At 39.5% G+C, this 21,767-nt stretch overlaps 1 protein-coding gene across 1 annotated transcript in view; it reads left to right on the top strand.

Annotated features, from left to right (window-relative positions):
- The window catches only part of SPAG17 (sperm associated antigen 17), a gene marked incomplete at its 5' end in the record, with an annotated part of 88,762 nt that extends 67,827 nt beyond the window's left edge, over nt 1–20,935 (top strand). The window contains 20 exons of the mRNA XM_082277774.1: nt 320–516; nt 809–953; nt 2,107–2,249; nt 2,657–2,833; nt 3,623–3,744; nt 3,920–4,050; nt 5,606–5,733; nt 6,119–6,292; nt 6,989–7,102; nt 8,514–8,559; nt 10,162–10,255; nt 10,708–10,756; nt 11,878–12,162; nt 12,794–12,890; nt 13,739–13,837; nt 13,967–14,118; nt 14,583–14,749; nt 15,616–15,676; nt 17,038–17,191; nt 18,354–20,935. Coding sequence (XP_082133900.1) covers nt 320–516; nt 809–953; nt 2,107–2,249; nt 2,657–2,833; nt 3,623–3,744; nt 3,920–4,050; nt 5,606–5,733; nt 6,119–6,292; nt 6,989–7,102; nt 8,514–8,559; nt 10,162–10,255; nt 10,708–10,756; nt 11,878–12,162; nt 12,794–12,890; nt 13,739–13,837; nt 13,967–14,118; nt 14,583–14,749; nt 15,616–15,676; nt 17,038–17,191; nt 18,354–18,475 — 2,657 coding nt within the window. The 3' untranslated portion in view covers nt 18,476–20,935. The remainder of the gene's footprint in view (nt 1–319; nt 517–808; nt 954–2,106; nt 2,250–2,656; nt 2,834–3,622; nt 3,745–3,919; nt 4,051–5,605; nt 5,734–6,118; nt 6,293–6,988; nt 7,103–8,513; nt 8,560–10,161; nt 10,256–10,707; nt 10,757–11,877; nt 12,163–12,793; nt 12,891–13,738; nt 13,838–13,966; nt 14,119–14,582; nt 14,750–15,615; nt 15,677–17,037; nt 17,192–18,353) is intronic.
- Between the last annotated feature and the right edge of the window lie 832 nt (nt 20,936–21,767).

Here is a 21,767-nt window from a genome sequence, read left to right as displayed (position 1 = left end):
ATGGGAGTCAAGGGTTCTCTATAACATTCTTAGTAAGATGTCTCCAATTCCCTTTCATAATGAGATCTTCATCCTTTTCTTCTGATGCACCACAGGATTGATGGCATTAGCATGCTATTTACTTTTTATGTAAGGAAGAGCATTAGATGAGATCAGGAGCACGCCTTTGAAGAGCAGGAGCTGTAATTTTCTTCTAGCCTGTTAGATAGCTCTTCTTGCACTTCTGTCAAAAGCAATGTTCACAAACTCTGCACTTTACTGGTTTTGTCTTTTGCCTTAGAGAATATCAAGTCCGATACAGAAATTTTTGTTTCTGCAGGAAAACGCAGGGACAAGAGCATTCTATCACACTCGCTCAAGAATGAGGAGTTTGAAAAGGCCAATTCTAAGCAATCTAAGGCAGGAACTTGGATAACAACAACTCCTTTAGGCATTCAAGTGGGCACTGAGGGTGCAACAAGAATGGATCTGAAGCCACTGCTCATGTATCAGGCCACAGACCCCGCTGATGGAACGGTATTACTGCTTTTGTGTTACTACAGCACTGTCTGTAAGCTGAGAGACAGGGCTGCCATCACATAAATGGTAGGATTTTTTCTTTGAAAACATCCTACAGGTTGTGTTATTGCACTGTTAGAAATACAGTAGCTTTAGATTTTGAAGAAAATGTGACTCCTCTGTCTCTGAAATAGATGAAGGTGTGGTAGTCAAGCTTCTTCAGAGCTTCAGTCCTGTGCCTTATATTGTTGTCATTGCTGTCACAAGTATCACAGTGCCAATAGAAATGAGTATTCCTCCATTCTTTCAGATTATGACTGTACGAGAAGATGAGGTGATAATTGTTGAGAAGCCGAAGGGCAGAAGAGTAGTAGAGCATGCTGATGGTACCAGGATCACAACTGTTTTTGAAATATGTGAACACCATTCTGTACCAGAGGGTAGTGTGGAAACAGGTAACATCAAAAGGGGAGTACTTACTTTTCTTGCACTTGATATATCTTGTGAAGCAGAAAGTTGCCAAAATATATACTAAAATATAAAGGTGGCTTATACAAGGAGCCTAGATAACAGATCCACTAGTGCAGTCTAGGCTTACTTTGTCTGATTTCTTTCAGCAGCATATTCATTGAAAAATTTATATTGTTCCAAGAAATTAAATTTCCTTCTTTCATACCTATGTGGTCCTCCTTCACCATGAGACCACAGTGCCAGAGTTTTAGTATGCTCATTGCCCTCTCTCCACTTGCCCTAACAATAACAAGCAAGCTGCTTTGAGTTTTAACTGAAGAGGTGTATGTAAGCACCTAGGCAACCTTATATTCCCCAACCATGGACTCACCAGCCTTGGAGATACTGGATATCTGAATATGGCTATGGAAAATGTCATGCCAAGAAAAATGAAACTTCTATTTGCTTGAAATAAGTGAGGCTAAAGGTCATCTGTGTTTCTTCTGGCTGGTGTTGTATTCTGTATGCCTGCTTCATTTGCTAGACAAGTCCTGTCCTCCTTAATTAAAATGAAGGGGACTTTTACTGTGTGGGTGTCTGGACTGTTCAAACAGTGTAGGAAAAGACCATTACTGAGTTAGCAGGAAATGTTCAGGAACATTTCCCTGTGGGATTTTAGAAGTCAAAAGACCCTTGAACTGATCTGTCTCTTCAATGGAAAGGCAATGACCAGATTAACATATCTGTTTGATTTGTTTTCCAAGACTTATGCTGTTGAATAGGAATTTCTTCACACTTTAGAGCTTGTATTATAGGCACAAAGAATTTCAGTGATTCAATTTGTATGTTACAAATATCCAGATCATTATGATTAGTACCAGAGAGTACTTTCCTGGCCAGCTACAGACGGCTACAGAAATTTTTTGCTCTTGGGTTTTCCTACATTGAATTCGCAGTCCAGAACTTCAAAGGTTGTGTATTGTTTACATAACATAAAAAATATGTGATAAAGGATGCTATGAAGTTTATGAAGGTCTTGGACTGAGGAGATAAAGATCCAGCAGTATGAGAGAAAAAGCAAATTGAATCCTAAGACATTTCCATGATTCATGTTCTCCTGTCTCATTGTTCCGTATAAATTCTTCGATGAACCCTCAGAAGTCATCACAAAGAAGGTCAAAGGCACGCGAGTAGAGAATCCTGAGTTTGCTACTGTTATAACAAATTGTGAGGATGGTACCTGTTGTACTCTCTTTGGAGATGGGACATCTATTCTAGCAAAGCCACAGGGAACATATCAGGTGGGAATTATTTTTAGTTTGTGACAGTGACATTTTATTATCGTGTTCCAAGTTCTCTGCCGTTAGCAGCTCTCACCTTGATTGCCTCCCTTATCTATAGGATTCACAAATCCTATTAGTCCATCTTTTTCATACTCTGCCAATGTTTAGATATTTACTCACGAATGTACAGTATATGTAAATCAGAGTCTTCAATTTCCTGAAGTTAAATATTACAGAGACTAAGGTCGGCCTACCTCTTGGACCTCACCTTCCTTCTTTCTCTCCCTTTGATTCCTGTTAACTAGATGATTCAGTATTAAATATCTGAAAGCTGTCCTTTTGATTTGTGTCTGTTCTTCATTTTCATGGTACATTTAAAGTTTTCACCTTTGAGGATTGAATCTCTTCCCTATTTGCTGCCATAGGTTTCACCCAAAAAGGGAGGCTTTCTTTTCATTGATGAAGATTGCTCAGCAGTTTATACGCATGAAGTTTATGATTTCATCAGCAAGGAAGAAAAGAAACAAGCAGGGAGATACATTATGAAACACACTTCCAGCACTATTTGCGAGATGATGGATCCTGAAGGAAATATTTTCAAGGTAAAATGCATGGAAGAAGACAAGTTTCTGCATTCTAATTTTATCTCATAAACTTCTCTCAAAGTCAAATTGTAATATTTAAAGTAGCTAGAATTAGGTCTCTGATATCTTCTTGACTAAGTGATGGATATCCCTTTTTTTTAATATTTATCCGCTTTTAGAGAGACTGAAACAGAACACATGGTGTACAGTTTAGCTCACCTGTAAAGAACCCTTAATTAGCATGATTTGTACTGTAGCAAAAAATCAGCTCTGCAAGTGAGGATTAAAAACTGGGTGTGTCAGATTCAGTTCATGGACTGTCCTATCAGTCATGCTTATTTAAATTGTATCTTGAAAAAGGCATTATTATTCCTTTTTAGGTCATTGTTAGTTGTCTTGTTTGAATATGTTAATGTCACATTAGTTAATATGCACATAGTATTTTCAAGAAGGAAAATATTGTAGACATTCACTCAGTAGGTATACATCAATGTCTGTCTTGAGTATACAGTTACCTCCTTGGCCAGTTAGTGAGTAGTTTTGTGTAACAGTCCTTGGGCATTTATTAAGTATCAGCATATGATATTAGTATTTATGATACAGCATGTCTTTCTAGAGATGTTTTGGATTTTTCCCTGTCTTTTCAGTTTTCTTCTTTATTTCTTTTTCCTGTGAGTTTCCGGTTGCTCAACATGAAATGTTTTTTCTGTCTCTCTCACTGGGCTAGGTCATATTAAAGTTCACCAGCAAGTTACTGTTTCAAAAGTATCTTTTAACTCAAGTAATTTCAAATAATTTCTACTATAGGTCATGGTTGATGGCAGCACAGATGTGTGCATTCCCAGCATTGGCTCTGGTGGCAAGGAGGAGAGAAGTTCAGCAGCAGATGAAGTTAACAAACTTATCACGTATGATGAGCATGCCCCCAGGTAAACTGCATTGCATTCAAAGTTTAACACTTTCTTTTCTTCACAACACAGTATTTGTACAGGGTTTATAGATTTGTGCTCCATTTGTTCGGTACTCTGTATTTGCACATTTGATGCCACCATGTTGGAGTTCTGCTTTCTTGATACAGCCCCACATGTGTGTTTGGCTGTGCAGGTTTTTCATCATCTCTGCGGATGGTTCTGGAACGGAGCTCCTGCGGAGAAAGGATGTACTCAAGTACATGGCTGAGGCCTGTAGTGATCCTGCCACTGCAGTCTTGCAGGACCCTGTACAAGAACAGACAGGTAGGAAACTTTTCTTTTCTGACAGACTACTAATAGAAAGAATTGCAAAGTTTCAAAACTGTTATTTGGACAAAAAATATTTTTACCCATGTAAACAAGCGTTCACACTTCTGGCAGTGAAAGAAAGGAGTTTGGGGGTAAACTCTGGGAAGCAGAGAGTTAACTGAAGGACACTATTAAGGGATAAGTGAAGAAACAAATGGCATAGCTTTATCCACTTTCAGTCATACAAATGAAAGTGATAACCAAATAGATATATTCTCTGTGTTTATCATAAAAAAATTGAAGGTATCACAGTCTCCGTTAATGGTAGCAATGAAGACAATGATGTCCTGATGTTGACCCTGTCTGTTGGAAAGAATACCTATTAAGAAGCTGAAAAAACATGACTGGAATAGCCTGTCCACCATTAGCCAATACCAACCACCTTGTAGTAGCAAGGCAAGAAGTTACATCTTGGAATGGTTGGTTGTTGTAAAGTTAGTTGGAGATGCTGTGTTTCTATAAAATACACTGTGGTGTAACAGGTAGATGCTAACAAAAAAAAATCTTTTTTAAAGACAGGAAGGTATGGTTCCCCTGGATATGAGGGGATGATAAGGGAAATTTGCTTCAAGCCATAAAGTACTAAGACATATTTCTCATAGATTTATGTCATAAGCATATGGCGTAAAACAGGTTTCCCACTTACTACTCTTATAAGGTGTTGCACATTCACAAAAATTCACACAAATGACTGGTTTCCCATTGGAGAAACCAAATGAAATAATTTTGCCATGGGAAAAAGAAAAAAAGAAGGGACATGGAGGGAGCCAGAAAGATGCAGAAGGTGAAAAGATGAGAAAGATGGAGAGCATACATACTCAGTGAAAATCCCAGTCAAGAAAATTTACTTACAACCAGCAGTCATCATAGTAGTAGATCTGATTTTCCTGACTTCCTGCTCCACCTTTCACAATATTGGCTCTATTTGCCGTGACAACAAGGTTTCACAAGGTTGTATCATTGTGACAAAGTACCTCAGTGGTGTTATCCACTTTGAAGGTCACCTGTGGGGTAGATAATAGTAGATTAAGTAAGTTTTGGGTTGGGCTGGAAAAAATATTTTGAAGAACATTGAAATTTATGCAAACAATACAAATAAATCATCCCTAATGGAATCCATCCGGTGAAGTGTAAAATACAGTGAAGAATTATGCATGTTCTAAATATGTTGTACTACTGAGATTAATATTCAATAAACATGGGTCAATGCTCTGGTCTTCCTTGTTTGGGATATTCCCCACACTATACAACTGAGCTGTTAATTAAGAATCAAAGCAGGTAGCATAAGCTGTTTATTGTTAAAAATGGCCTGAGTAATCTGAATTTATATAACTATTCCGTAATCAGCTCAGTGATCTGATATTATCTGTAGCCACAGATACATGGAGTTTTATCTGTTGGTAATAAGATTTTTATAGTTAGGTAAGTAGTTTTTTCTGTAGGTCTGAGACACTTGTCCATCATTCTTTTAATTTTAACTGATTCCTAGCAAAATGTGTCTTTGAACCAGGTATTTTAAGTATTACTGTTCTCTGCCCTATGGCTGAAACGTCCCCCTGGGTAATGAAGAAAGAACCAGAGAGTATAGTTCCTCCATTTCTTCAGTCATGGACTCAGGAAGAATCTTCTCCTCCTGAGGTATAATTGTTTCAAAGCTGTCTTTTATGTTAAAGCAATAGATGTTTGTCTCTGTGGGGAAATGAAGCTTTAAACAATGTGAATGTTAAATTCAGTTTATTAAGCAGAGAGGGCAAGGGGTAGGCTATGCCAGGGATATGTGTGGTCCCCTTGGGGTTCTTTCACACTTAGTGAGGGCATATAGCAATTTTAAGAGGAGTTTATTTCACCAGATGAAGATGTTTTGGAATAGATAAGTTGTTCCCAGGAATCTACTGGCTTTATTGTCTTAAGGACAGCATATGCTTTTCATCTGAGATGCATTGCCAATAGCTGCATTTTTTTTTTTTTTTTTTTTTTAATATAAGTAGCCTCTTGCTCTTTTTGTTTGCTCCTCTCTGTTCAGGGGGAGATCACAGGTCCCCCAGTTGGAACGTGTGTTTGGAAGGGTCTCTGCATCGGATCACCACACTTGCCAGCCTCCATGCGAAAATGTCCCAAAAAACTCCAAATCCGGAAGCTATTCCAGTACAAGCCACTCTGTGGTGAACGAAGAGAAAAGCTGCAGCTTTCCCTCAAGGTAGTACAACCACATTTATTCATTCTTCCAGTAAGCAACAGAGAACAGACAAATAGACATAAAAATTATTCTATAATTTGGATACTGATCTTTCAAAGGCAACACTATAAGAAAAGTTCCACACCAAAGCGGCAAGGGAAGTCTCTCCTTTGACCAGATCTATTGTTGATTTTTAGAGAAAGATGAATGCTATTTCTTAAATTGGGAAGGAAGAACTGAAATTATTAGCACTGACAAAACTGTTGTAATAATTGCATAAATGTCCAATGAAAATACCCTCATTGCTCATAAATCAATATCTAATTAATGGATTTTTTCCAGAATGAAGTATCTTAAATCTTTAGCCACACATCACTTTGTCAGAGCAAAATCAAGATCTAAAGAAAATATTATTCTTCCTTTCTTCATCTCCTATAAGATTAAAGAGATATAAACAAGTGAAAAAGAAGTGGCACTGGAAACAGATTGTTTCTGCGAACCTGTCTTTTAGTTAAGTTCTGTACTGCCTGTAGCTTTCTGGCAGAGTGGTGTGTTTAGAACCCTTTTTTCCATCCAACTGATTTAAAGAAATATGGGAAAAGAAAAGTCTTCTTTTCTGTAGCAGTTGGTATGACGTTATTGTAAATATCTATTTTAAGCCTACCTCTGCAAACAAAACATCTGCGTCTTTCTTGTTCTTTGTCATTGTTCCACCAGGAATATATAGACAACATCTTAAAGCAGGAAGATGAGCTGGAAGAGATGAATGTGAAAGAACCAAGAACAGAAGAGGAAAAGGAGACTGCTACAAGTCTCCTTGAAATGACTACAGTGAGCAAAATAAAATTTTTAACTTCTTCTTTCAACAAAACCCTTGTATTGCATTGGAAGTGTGAGCCTTGAAACATTATCCATTAATAAAACAGCAAATGTCAGAGTAGCACAGTGCCAGTTCTGGTGTGGATTAATGGTAAAGCAGAGCCACGCTCACCTTCAGCTGGTCTGAATTCAGCTGGGCTCTGCTGCCACTTGGGGAAGCAATGCTCAAAGCACTTTGAGAGTTTGGCTCTCCTGAATGATATGTTCCCAAACACACAGACCAAAATTACTTTCCAGTAATTTACTTTTTTTAATATCCCCCAACATCAGGGTGAAAATGTTTCCAGTCTGTTGTCATTGCACGTGGGAGATTTTTATTTCAACCACAGCCACCTCTATAGTAAGAATTTGAACCCTGCTTTTGGGATAATAGAAAAACAGTCTGGAGGAATATTGTTATTTCTGCTTAGCAGCATTTATATATTTTTTTGGAAAATATAATCTGCAAATTTGCATGCATAAATAGAGCATGGAGAGAAAAAGGAGAGTAATAGGTAGTGGGAAAGGTGGGCAAATAGGAGAAGAGGGTCACAACTTTTCTGGAAAAAGGGACAAAGAAATGATCTGTCAGTAACTCCATCTGTCTCTATCCTCTAGGCAGACATTTACTTACTTTGATGAGACCCAGGTGCTGAATCTCACATGCTGCTCAGTCCCAGTGAACTCTTCTAGTGACTAATTATTATTGATTGTCCTGACTACCTTCAGCACATTTCCAGTTACAGATTTCACATTGGACAACTCTTTTCTGAGCAGCAGTCTCTCTGTGCACCTGCTGTGACCCAGGAATCAGTGTCACATTGCTCCCAAGTCTCCAATAGCTCTGTTACAACCCAGACTGCCTGGTCACAGGAACTGTGGTTTCCAGTTAATTGCGTGAGAGTCAGCATGAGAATAAAGGAAACACTTTAGTTTACAGTCTCTTATCCCTCATTCACTTTACTGTAAGCCAGCCACATGAGAGCTCCTCAGTAACAAAGCCTGCAAATTCCTGAACATATTTCCCATTTGACTTGTTGTGACCATGAGTTTTAGATCTTGTTCAAATTCTTTGCAGAAGGATTTAAATTTGATTAGGAATTAGCTTAGTTGACCTACTAAGAAGTAACCATATAAAATACAAAGCTATCTGTGAGGTAGGTCATCAAGAAGGAAACAAATACCTGTTTAAAAAAGGGAAATTGTAATTCATTTCCTTTTTTCCCAGCTTATGTTTTCTAACACACTGAAATACCTGACAATGTGACTACAAGAATGGGGGTAACGAGATAGCACTTGTTTACAATATAAATCCTTTGAATAAGATGCTGTTGTTGGGAATTTTACTTTTCATGTAGTCACAGTTATTCCTTCTTCATTGCAGTCCTTCCCTGACTGGGAGAAGTCAACTGAAAATCTCAGTGATAGAGGTAATAAAAATTGAATACCTATATTTTTAAAATTTAAAATATCATCGTAAGTTTAAAAGCATTGTAATATTTTTTTTAAAGAGGGAATATAAAGGTGAATTCATCTATGTGCTATGTACATGCTTCTGTGTGACTCTCACAGGTGATTAGAACTTGTTAGCATCAATGATCCAGCACCTCTGAAAAACAATTCCTGGTTTTAGGCATGTGTATTTGACATTTTGACTCACATTTCCACATGTAGTGAGTTTTCTTAGTTATAAGAACTATGAAAATACTTGGCTACTTCTATACAAGTAACAACTTTTCAGACAAGTTTTTCAAAGTAACTAAGTAAATCCTGGTTGTTTATTACATTTCAAAATCTAATCTCAAACCATCACGTGTTTTTGTTACGTTCACCTGCCTAAGGGAAAAGACAGAGCAGTATATTTGCTTTCCCTCATGAATCTCTGTTAACATTGATTAATGTTTTCAATATGTACAAATAAAAATTAAGATGTCTGTTTCTTTTAAAAAGCCCCAAGTATTTTCCATAGAAAAATCCATAACATCCTATCCCATAATGATGCTAGTCTTTAAAGTGTTCTTTTCCTGCCCTTCCTACCTTGTCAAGAGTACTTCTACTTGCTAAAAAAGAGCATACTGTGCAAAGCAAACAGAAACTGCTGCAACAAATACTTGCTGAACAGTTTCCTTTTAAATAGAGATGCAATTTTAATGTAGCATTACTAATGAAGAAGACAGTGGGAAAGAAAAGCGCTTTAAAATATGTAAAAACAGAAAAAGCTGAAAAATAAAATCATATTTTACGGTGAAAAAGCTGACCAAAAAAAAAATGCACATTTTGAAGTTTGAACTTTTGTAATTCCCAAAACACTAAGAGATATTGTCATAGTCTAATAGGGTCATACCTCTCAAATACTCACATCTCCTAAATTTTGCCACAGAAATTTGTTTTCAGCCAAGGAAATTTCTTCAGAGCCACAATTTCGCTTCAAGGCATAAAGTAAACAACACATTTTACAAAATATGTCAGAGGACAGGGCAACTCTTTATTAAAGTCCCAGAGCTGGTCACAATCTTTAACGTGGAAAGACTGGCATTTCTCCATTATACATACTGAACTAGTAGTTCCTTCCATGAGAATGTTGATTATGGCTGCTTCACAGCCTCAGTTAAGCACAACTTAAGCAAGTTGGATGTAATAAAAGCCCACACTGTTTTCCTCAGCTGTAGATAGAGACCTCAGAGCACTGCAGTCAGAAAGTGGCTGAATGTCAGCAACTTTTCCTATTCACAGGTACTTGTATCTTGAAAGAACATAAAGATATGTCAGGAAATACAGGGTGGGAAGTGTAAACTTAATCTCCTTCTTGTCCTTTCAATATTGAATTCAATTTCTTACCTGAAAAAGTTCTGATCTTGATTTTTGGAATGAAGTTCTTTCTGTCTTTTCCCTCACAGTAACAAAGACTCTGTTAGGTTTCCATAGAGTGGCAGAAAGATGCATTAAAAACATATCCTTTGATGTCTTCTCTTCATAACACCTAGCTCTGCTTAGCAGAGCACACCCACTCAGTAACACTCTTCACCTTGCAGCCCGTGTGAGTGAGCTGTATGAACAGGCAGTGTTCCAGAGTCACACAGAGAAGACAAGCATTACACAAAGAGAGGACCAGCAGAAGGGGCCAAGGTAGGACACAGCAGCGAGGACTGGTGCAAATGTAAATGACACAAAGGGTGAAACCGAGCACACAGGGAAGGCAATGTGCTTTATTGACTGTCTTCAAGGACTGGGACCTATGGCTCTAGATACATATGGCAATGTCTTACATGTCCTGTGATTATTTTGTCCCTCTATGCTTCTCTTTCCTTTTCTGAAAGATACTTCAAAGTTTGTTGGGAAAGGATTTCGGATGTTTCTTTGATTGAACGATCTAACAAAAATGCAGATATGAGCAAACGATTTTGTGCAAACCATACAAGTCCAAGTCGGGAGTCACCTGAGGTGTTTACATAACATACTCCCATAAAAAGCATTTTATTTCCAGGGTTATCTTGTAAATATTGTTGTATTTATAGAACACTGCTAGTTTTCTCATTTCCACTGCTCTTTTTTTTTTTCTTCCTGATGATTCAGTCCAGAAGGAGTAACACTAAAGTCCAAGTGGCAAAGCAAACTAGAACAGAACAGGTAACAATATTAGTAGGATCAAGTTATTTCATGAGCCAGCTTAGTCTACTTTCATAAAGAATGTAATTGATTTCACCAGGTCTTGGGTGATGGTCCAATGGCTTGCCTGCAAATAATGGGATGTTTTCTGCAACAGAAATGATAAATAAATGGTTTGAGTCTCTTTTATTTTCCCAAAACCTAACAGCATTACTGTTAATTTACACTAAGCAAAACAAGGCTGAAATCAGAAGCTCTGTGTTTCATTTCTGGTTCTGCCACTAATGTGGAAAGTACTGTATATTAATATTTTCAAATGCTGATGCTTTAGGTTAAAATTCAGGTATTCCACAAATAAAAGCTGATTTTTTCAAATAGAACCCCAGACACATCTGCCATTCAAAGCTTCTCTAGGTAAAACTGTCCCAGCTCTCTCAGCCTCTCCTCACATGAAAGGTCTTCCAAACCCTTAATCACCTTTGTGGCCCTTTGTGCACCAGACAGCTCAAAAATGGACACAGCACTCCACATGAGGCTTTGCATATTGCTTCTTAATTACTTTCTGACTTGCATGAAATAAAAAAGCCTTTTAGAGTTTCAGAGTTACATTTTAATATAGCATTTCACACTGTTTTGGATCATATTTTAAAAATTACTTTAAATATATGTATCTGAGCAGCCAGCACCCAAGAACATCATGTGCAATTCTGACTCTAAAACCAGTGTTAAAACTCTCAGTATGATTAAGAGTGATAGTTTCATAGCTGGTATTGGACCCTGCAAGTCAGTGAAACTCTAGTAGTGTAAAACTGGGTTAAATCAAGCTGAAAACATGACTGATCCTTACTCTGGTCAGCCTTACCTTCAGAAGTTTGAACAGCTTCTTCTGTATCCACAGAGCCATCAAGTCTTTCTGTGAAAAATAAGGAAATTAGATGAGTTTTGCATTCAAAATTTTAGCAATGCATCTAGAATACCAGTTCTTAGCTTTCAGTGTTTGTTGGAAGGTTGGAAAGACACCAGTGGCAGTCCCAGATGTATTCTATGAGATTCAGAGAAATGGAGCATGTTCTGAGGAGGAGCCCTTCATAGCAGGCAACTCACTGTCCATGTGCATTCTGATCAGACCAGTCAATTCTTAATCCACCCCTAAGAAAATTGCCAATTACAACAATATTACTCCGTGTGATGAACAAGGGGAAAAAAATGCCACTTGCCTTTACCAATTCCATTTCTTAATGCATAATACTGAAAACAGGATGAACTCAGTGATAATGCTTTTTTTCTTTATTTTCCTTACCTACAATGTCAAAAACACACTTAGGAGAGAACTGGATGAACAAAAGACAACATTTATGGCAATAAAAAACAAATTATTTGCTCCATACTTTGAATCTGAATTCAGCAAGGACTTTTTCCAAGAAAAGGTAATGCAGCTGAAAACTGGATGAGTTGTGTTAGGCCAGGTAATATCTCCCATACTCCCAAAGACAATTTTGGGTTTATATCTCAGCCTCTATTTATCTCAACAAACCACTACAAAGGACAGCTGTGGCAAAATTAATACAGGGGATTATATGCCCTTGTAAAGGAAATCCTATCTTGAAGATGGTATATGTTCACTGAGTACCAACTCTATAAAATTCCTTACATAAACTGTGGAGAGAGTCTGATTCAGAGCAAAGCTCAATCTCAGGTTTTTTAACTTACCCTCAAACCCCTCTCTCTGCTTATTAGAAGGGGAAGAAGTAAAACTAACACTCCTAATTTAGAGGTGATCTTGGGGGCTTTCCTATTGCAATCGCACCTGGTAAATGCTCTAAGTGCATAAAGCCCTTAGAGGTTGTAGGTTGTACAACCTGTAGGTTGTAATCTGATGTAACTATGTATATCTCTTTTATAGTTACAACTTTGGTTCTGCTTATTTGTTTCCTTTGCACTCCTTTCTTTCTTTTTTTCCTTTCTTTTCTTGCAGGGGGAGGAGGGTGTCTGCTGGTTATTTTTGCAAGGTGTTTGTTTAGCTGGGAAACCTAAGCCCTCTTTCTTACTTTTCTGTAGTATCCTGATTTGGAAACAATGTCTAAGGAACTTCCTCCACTACAAAAAGAAGAAAGTGTGACCTCCCCTCTAGAGATGATAAGAGAACCCAGTGGAGGTAATCTACTGTGTCTGGCACTGGGTTTGTATCTTCTTCAGGAAGAAGAAGCTCTTGTAGACATCACTGAATGTGGAAGAACGATCAGCTTTGGATGCTAAACTGAAGAACTGGGCTATGAATGAGGGGTGGATAGATGAAAAATGCTCAAGAAAAACTTAAATGGAATAAATAATAGTTAGGGGTGGATGAGCAAGAACCAAGGACGCTGAGTTTAGAAAAAAGCTAGTATGACTGTAGGGAATATATAGGAGATTTCATTCTGAAACTCAGTGATAAGAGGGAACTGGTGGAAAAACAATATGGAATAGGAATCATGCAGGCTAAGGACAGACTGGAGAATATGGGAGGGAAGCAGTGAAAGAGTGATCATAATCTTAGTCTTGAGCTTTACAGAACTGAGAGGAATACTTCAGTTCTGTTTGAAAAGCAGCCCTGACAAGTTACTGAAATGTTACAGTGAGATTAAAAGTCATACACAGCAAAGATTCTTATCAGGAAAACAGTCTTCTGTGTGGCTTTACCAGATCCCCACTAATTACCATATTCCTCATTTTCAATTGCCGTAAGGCCTGTGTTGGATTGTCTTTTAGTTCTTTATGGCTTATAGTTCAGTTAGCCAGAGAACAAGAAATGACTAATCACACAATAGGCATTTTTGATCCCGGTCAGCCAGTAGAGCAAAATGTCACATGCAGAATTTTCCCAGCCTCTCATGGTTATGTAGACAGCTTTCCGAGATTGTCTAAATTAAAGTGCCAAAGACTGTGATTTTGTTTCACATGTTTATGAAAATGATGGTGATCATAAAAATCACTTGACTCAGTTTTCCATTATTTTCCCTTTAGCAGCTGAATTTCTTGATAGCACAAGTGATTCGTCACTTTCATCTGGCCTTCTGCTGCAGGATCCTTCCAAACAAAATGACGGTCCCAGCAGCACAACAGGTACATCTGCCTTCCAGACTGTAGTTGGAGCAGCTTGATACCTTTTTATAACTTTTGACACAATATTTGCAATACAAATTTAAATCCACCCATCACTTTTTCATGCTTTTGGAAATCTTTCCCTTCCAGACCTAAACAAGGCTCCTATATCAGAAGAGACACCCTTTCAACATAAAGTTCCAAGTCTGATGGTGGATGTTACAGGACAGACAAGAAAAGAGAAAGTAATATTACCATCATACCTTCAGGGGAAAAAACCAAACATTATACCAAATAAAAAGGTAAAAAGAACCTCTTTCTTGACAATATTCATATCCTCTGAGTCATCTCTTTTCCATAAAATCTTCACCCCAGAGCAATACTGGAAGGTATTTTGAATCTGTTCACTGAAACATGGCTGTTGCAATTTATGTATGTTTATTGGTAATTCTGGAAGTACATTTCCTCTCAGCTGCCAGGACAAACTCATTCTGCATCAGGCACCTACATGAAAGCCCTGTTTCCAAAAGAGCAGAGCTTCCCCCGTTTTCCCTGAGACACCTCAATGGCTTAATATGTCTGAAAACTCAAACCATTATAAATTTTCAGACAGTATTCAAAGTGCCACTTCAGTTTTTGCTTAAATTAGGATGTCTTTTTGTAATTCTTCAAGGTGAGTGGACAGAGGTCAAATGTAGGTTAAGTAACTCTGTACCTGACTTAAGGGCCACCAACTTTCTCTTTGTCTTGTGTTTTGTTTGCAAAGATACAAGATCCTGTCGCAGGAAAGGTCAGCATATCTTCTCTTGCAACAAGACAGGATCTTACCAGCTTCCATCTCATCCCACCCAGAGTGACATTTGGAGTGCTAAAGGAAGGCTGCACCTATGCAACCACTGTAATCATGAAGAATGTTGGTGTGAACTTCTCAAGGTTTGTTTGAATTCTTAGTACCTGGGTTTTATCTCTCCAAATAGATCCTGACAAAAATCAAGTACAGTTTCTCATGACAGCCACCACTCCAGAGAAAGTGCAGGAATTCTGACTTATAGGTCTGCCAGAGCTTTCCATAAGATGGAGCCATATCCTAGGAATGCCTCTTCTACTGCCTTTCCTTTAACAGCTTCTGGTGCAAGGGCATGCTGGTAAACTGTTCTTTGGGAGGAATGAAATCCACAGGATCAGTTCCAGAGCAGTGCAAAAGTAAAGGTCATATCTGATCTAATGATCTTTAAAAATCTGAACAGCAGAAGGTGCATTCACAAAAGGACTGAATCTCAGAAGTGAAACAATCAGTAAGAAAAGAGGAAGCGAGACTTCTGCTTTAGTTGGTACCATTAAAGATTATTTGCATAAAATTCATACCAGTATCATGCCTTCTGCAATAGAATCCTATCAAAGGACATTAAATAAATATTGTTACGGATTTTTGAGTGTGCAACACACAGGTGTTTGCCAAGAAGCTGTTTGTACTTCAACTTCCTTTGAATGTTCAGGTTGAAAAAGCAGATGTTTCACATTCTGTTGTAAGGACCAGGCAGTGTTAACAAGCTCTTTGAAGGCTTACTTTGGCCCAATCATCTGCTCCTTTGGGGTTTTTTTGTTAGAAACCTGAGGCTTGGCGAGAGGCCCAGGAATACTGCTGTAGTCCAACTTGTACATTTTGATGGAAGGGATGAGCTAAGAAATTCTGCTGGCATTTACAAAAGCAGAGGAAGAGCAGGCAGCCTGCTTCTTACATGTGACTTCTCCTGCCTGCAACAGTTTCTGGCAAACTGATTCTCTTCTCTTTTTCACAGATTTCGGGTGAAGCAGCCGCCTCCATACACAGGACTGAGAGTGATGTACACACCAGGACCTGTAGGTTACACAGGAGAGCTTTTGGGATTTTTTCTAGACTCAGCTACCCTCAGGCTAGCTAGCGCTCCTGTCTGGGACACCAGCTGTCTGAGAATAGAGCTGCCAGGGTACACAGTTTTGTTTAAAGTTATTTGAAGTGATGCTGTCTTCCACCATCCCTCTGCCACCTTCAGCTAAACACCCCATGCACTCGAGTCTCAGCCTGTGCCAGAATGCAGAGGGATAAACATGTTAAGTTTAGTGAAAAGCAGCAGGTCAAGCAGTGAGGTTAAACAGAGCTTTTTCAAAGCAAACAGGATTACTCTACCACTGCCTCAGTTTTCCCTTCTGCTCAGGGTGTTTGTTATATCTGCTCTGTCTTATGCCTAGACTTAACTTCCTGTCTTGATACCTTCAAGATTTGAACCTAGTAAGCTATTGCCTCAATCCTTTCTTCTCCTGTTTCCAACTGTTCTCCACCTTACATCTTTTATCTAGCAAAGCACCATAGCACATTAAATTATCCCATTAAGCAGGAAGCTTTCATGCTTTCTGCTTTTGTTCAGTCTCTCTTTTCACCTGCCTGTTTTATCTGAAGAAATAGTGCTGGCCAGTCTCCCCAGAGCATCCACGTAATACCAGGCAGTATCTTGCCAATGCATGGAATCAAGAAGCAATGACTTGTGCGGGGAGGCAGTGCCAGAGTGCAGGTCAAACCTCCTAGTCCAGAGCCTCAGGCACAACTCAGTACTTAAAATCATAGAATAGTTTAGGTTGGAAGGGATCTTTAAAGGTCCCAGTTGAGAGAGAAGGATGTTGTGGGGGACTGTGTCAAAGGCCTTACAGAAATCCAGCTAGAGGGCTGGAATAATTTCCATTCTCTTCTTTTCTTCACACATTTGTCCTTTTGTATCTCCCTACCTCTGTGTTCTTTTTAGAACAGAATAGAACATTTTCTTTCATTTGGAAGGGACCTACACTGGCCATCTAGTCCCACTGCCTGACCACTTCAGGCCTGCATGGTATTAAAGACACTGTCCAAATGCCTCTAACACTGACAGGCTTGGGGCATCAACCACCTCTCCTTTGGGTTCTCTCCCAGCTGTCCCAATTCCCCTTTTTCCTCTGGAACCTAAAAGGAAGTTTAAGGGGGGAAAATGCCAACACCTGGCAGTTTTCTTTCAAACTGCCAAGTGAAGAGACAATGTTTTGTACCGACCTTTCTAGCGAGACAGATACTGGGTAACTGGGCAATCCTGTGTGCTGGGCAGTGAGTCTTTAATTGCATCAAACACTGAAGAGCCACCTGCTCCCAGGACTGCTGGAGGGGACCATGTATGAAACTTGTGCCTTACCTGTGAGTCATCCTCTGTCTCTCCTAGGTGGCAGCAGGCTTGCAGGTTGAACTGGAGATAGAGATTTTGGCCATGGTAATTGGAGGGAAGGACTCTGGTGGTCTTGAAGAAGTTTCCCATGATATTGAAATATTAACAGAGACAGAAACTCTTCTCCTGCCTGTAAAAGCAAATATCCTTTGTTGTATTATTTCTTACATGCACTTTGTAGCATCGACCCTGGGGATCATCTTCCTGTCAGGAACCTCAAGCACTGTTTCCAGTGCAGGCTGTCCTTTTCAGAAATACATAAATGGGTGTTTTCAAAAGCACAACAAATGAACAATTTAAGATTCTGATGCCAAAAGCATCAAAGTAACATGGTTTGAAAAGTGGGGAAAGGAAGAACGGCAACTCAGAAAGATGTGGCTTTCAAAAAACCAATTAAAATAATAGGAACTTTTTCCCACCACCCATCATGAAAATACTTTATTACATTTTTTAATTTATAGTAGTATCTGGTGATACAACGTCATGAGCAACAAAATGATGTATCATCCTGATCCTGAACAGGCAAATGGGACAATCCCTGCAGCAGCAAAGATACAAGCACAGAAGCACATGAATGCTGTCAGAAATGAGCCTGTGTGGGTTCAGTGGGATTTTCAGTTGTTTAACTGAGGACAGCAGTACAGCAAAGTCAATAGCTATTATTTCTCTTTCCCTTGTGCTCCAGAAACTACAATGATTTTTTTAGATAAAATTACAGGCTCATTTTTAAGGGCAAGATTAGAAGGGTGAAGTTCTCTTTGACATTCAATCAAATTTACACTTAGAAGTCAGTGAGAAGGGATCCTCTGGAAACCTGTAAAAGAAATAGCAAGGCAAGCTACATCCAAACATGCCAAAAGCTTCATTCAGAGTAAGGACCACCCTTACTGAAGAAAGGAGAGTTTCAGGGTGCTCTGAGCCTGACCAGAGTAATAGATAACTGATTCCACTAAGCCTTTATATGCCCTGGCTGTGACATTGAAACTCCCTAAATTTACTTTGCATTGATCCAAAGAAACCTTTCATGCCTATAATTGCAGAGCTGAGCTAGACAGGATGGGTGGCATAGCAGCAAAACCAGCTGCTGTTCTGTTCCCACTCACCCAATCCTCAGACACAGTTGCAGCCCAGCCTCCAAAACATGTGCCCTTCCCCCACATTTACCTGTTCCTTTAATCTTTGAGCTGAGGGCAATAGAACAGCTTCAAGATGTTTCACAACCTTGTTTCATTCCTCCCTCCACAGATGTTATTTTAGTTAAAGAAATGTACCAAAACGGTTCGATCCTTAACATGACATTGCACCTGTGTTAGCCAGTGAGGTTTATGAGCACCGCCCAGGAGGATACCCCCAGGGGGGGATGGCAGCAGCAGTCCAGGCAGTTCCCACAAGCCCCAAGCCACGGTTACGGATTACACTCCCACGAAAGCCTTGAAGTTAGTGTAAGTACTGGATGCAGTCACACCAGCTGTAAATTAAAGTAGTTGTTTTACCTCCTCTTTGCTTCATCAGCAGCATCCTGAACAAACCTCATGCAAATGATGCAAAAGTCACACTGACTTGGTAACTGTGACAGGAGAAGGGAAACACTGGATGTCATTAACCAAAGCACTACAAGAGAACTGCAGATTATTACAACTGCTCAGCTCAGCAGAGGCACTCACAGCAGAGCAGATGCCTCAGTTCTGTCCCAAATCCTTCACTTACTGTCTCCACATTAAACAAGTCCTTGAGCCTCCTGGCAGCTGGATTTATTACAGTTAAGCTCTAATAAATCAGCCTCTCTTTAACATTTTCCACTTTCTAAAACCAAATCTTACTGGTGACCCATTGACATTGACAGCAAGTCTAACAAGGGCCAGGAGTCTTACAGATAGGGCAGCCTTAATGTGACAAGTTCAAATACACACAACCCTCTGCACACAGTTTCATTCAGCACATTTCTGTAGCCTTACAGAATCAGTCTATATGAACAATCACAGAATATCCTGAGTTAGAAGGGACTCACAAGGATCAGGTCCAACTCCTGGCCCTGCACAGGACAGCCCCATGAATCACACCATGTGTCTGAGAGCATTGTCCAAACACTTCTTGAGCTCTGTCAGGCTTGGTGCTGTGACCATTTCCCAGGGGAGCCTGTTCCATTCCCCACCAACCTCTGGGTGAGGAACCTTTCTTGATATCCAACCTAACTCTTCTCTGACACAACTTCAGGCCATTCCCTCGGGTCCTGTCAGTGGTGACCACAGAGAAGAGATCAGTGCCTGCCTCTCCTCTTCCCCTCATGAGGAAGCTGCAGACTGCAGTCAGGTCTCCCCTCAGTCACCTCCAGGCTGAACAGACCAAGTGACCTCAGCCCCTCCTCACACGGCTTCCTCTCCAGACTTTTAATCTTCGTAGCCCTCCTTTGGATGCTTTCTAAGAGTGTCTTAGAATGGTTAAGTCTTCCCTGACAACAAGAAAGCCTTACTGGGAATTTCTCACAAACCACCAGTCAACATGTTTAACATTAGGCTGGTGTTCACGTCACCCCCATGAGCTCAGGCACTCTACAATACAATCAATGGTGACAGTTCATAAACAGGAACCCTATGGATGTCTCTTCTCAGCTCAACAGTCCCTGTTTGCTTCTTATGTCTAACACTGACATCATCTTTTCATCCTTTCAACTTAAACATCTGTAGGCCTGCCATCTTATCTAACCAATCAGCAAAGAAATCCCAGCTGTATCTCATTTCCTCTCCTCTGGAGAAAAAGTAAAGCAACCACATCAGTCAGCTCTCAAAAACTTCACAGCCATGTATCTCTGATTGCTGCATCTGCTCTAGGACTGCCCAGTATACGTCAAGTATCGCTTTTTTCCCTGATTAAATATCTTCTTACCTTTTCCAGTGTGGAATTTTACCCCCAGAGTAACACACAATTACAGTCTAGAAAAACAAGCAGTTTAATGCCTTCCAGCTTAGGGATTTACAACCTGGAGTTCATCATGAAGGAAGTTTAAACAAACTTCTCTCACTTTGTGTTGAAACAGAACAGAAATACTCACCCAATCAGTTCACATTTTAGTGAGACACCCCCAGTTCAAAGAGAAATTCTGATCAGGGTTATCTTCCATGACAAGCACCAAGGGAAAGAAATTAACTACACGGTATTCTCCTCTGACATGGCTAATCCAGCTAATCATAGCTGCTGTCACCACAGCCAAACCTCCCTTCTCTTCTGACCGTGTCCTTTTGTGAATTGATTGATAATTCCTACTGAAGCTGGCTGCAGCTATCCCGTACTACCTAAACAACTGTACCTATGCCTTTTTGAACATTCCTCCCCTCAAAATCTCCTAGACTCAAAACCATATCCATCTCAGACATGTCAAGGAACTCTGGATTGGTTGGTTTAGTCTCCCAAAACAGGAAACACTGACACTCCTAGGTTAAATCCTGTAACTGGTTAAATAGTCTTGTTCAGCCATCCAGAACAGACACAGTCAAGTCACTGCAGAGGCACTGTGACAACTTTCTAAGTTCCTATCACCTTTCCCAGGTGGTTATCACCAGAGCCAATGACTGTCTCCACTGAGACCTAGAAACTTCCCTGCAATATTACACTTGATCAGAAATTTGCCACATCTCCTAGTAGAGACCAACAAGCAAAAGTCACTAATCAAGCACCACCTGACCAAACTTAGTCCTATCTCATTTAGATTTCTGCAGTTATTTTGCATTAATATTTAAAACATTTCAAAAAGATTCTCTTAATATACTCATAATTAAACACCGCACAGGAAGCTGCCCATGAAAGTCTTCAGTGTTCCTAAGTAGACCATCCATCCTGAATCTGAGGTTATGATTTTTATGCCATTCTGTTTGTGCAATAAAAGCAAACTCTTAATCTACTTGAAGCCCATGTAAGAACTCTGTCTCATCTTGTTCCCTTCCAACAGCAAAAGGCCAAATCTACTGAAGCCAGTCCGTAGCAATCACAGTGCTCACACAACACTTACAACGAATCTGGATGTAATTATTGGGTTTGCTTCAACAGCTGTGCAAAGGTAGAGCTGGGGTTTCTTGTTTTTGTCTTCTTTCCATTCATGTTAATTTTCTGTCCTCTTCCACTACAGGTTAGACCCCAAGAAGATCAACATGAGGACCAGCAACACTGAAATACCTACATTTTAGTCCAACCTTATGGAAACATCCCAATGTATTTTTTTCATTTATTTAATCAGATTAAATGAGAATAAATACTTTGCCTGTTCCCTATTAATGGGAAAGGTGGTTCAAAAGTTGCACAATCTCCTGTCGTGGCTGTCTGAAATGCAAACAGTGGAAAGATTACTGTATTTCAACCCTACTACAGAGCAGTGCTGAATGGTTCCCAAGAAGTTTGTTTTTAAAAGAGATTAGGTTTCTAATAACCTGTGCTGAGGCACCTGAAATCTTTTTCAAGTACTGGGAATGTACCAGGTTTCAATGCAGTCAGCTGTGATTCTTCAGGATCTGCTGACCTGTTCTGATTTTCTAATTCCTAAGTTTCTGTTTGCTTTCACAATCACAGGCTTAACTTTCTGTGTGTTCACCTACCTGTGATTAGCTGCAAACACCAGATGGGGTTGTGAGTACATGAAGTTACACTTAACAGAGGGATTCTTACACCCTCTTGTTCACGATCACACATGAGCACCTTCAAATGCTCATCTGCTCATTGCTCTTCATAGTGGAAGACTG

The sequence above is a fragment of the Coloeus monedula genome (assembly GCF_965178545.1).
Source record: "Coloeus monedula genome assembly, chromosome: 3".
Taxonomy (NCBI): Eukaryota; Metazoa; Chordata; class Aves; order Passeriformes; family Corvidae; genus Coloeus; species Coloeus monedula.
Note: the sequence above shows the minus strand (reverse complement) of the source record. Positions and strands in the feature narration are given on the sequence as shown.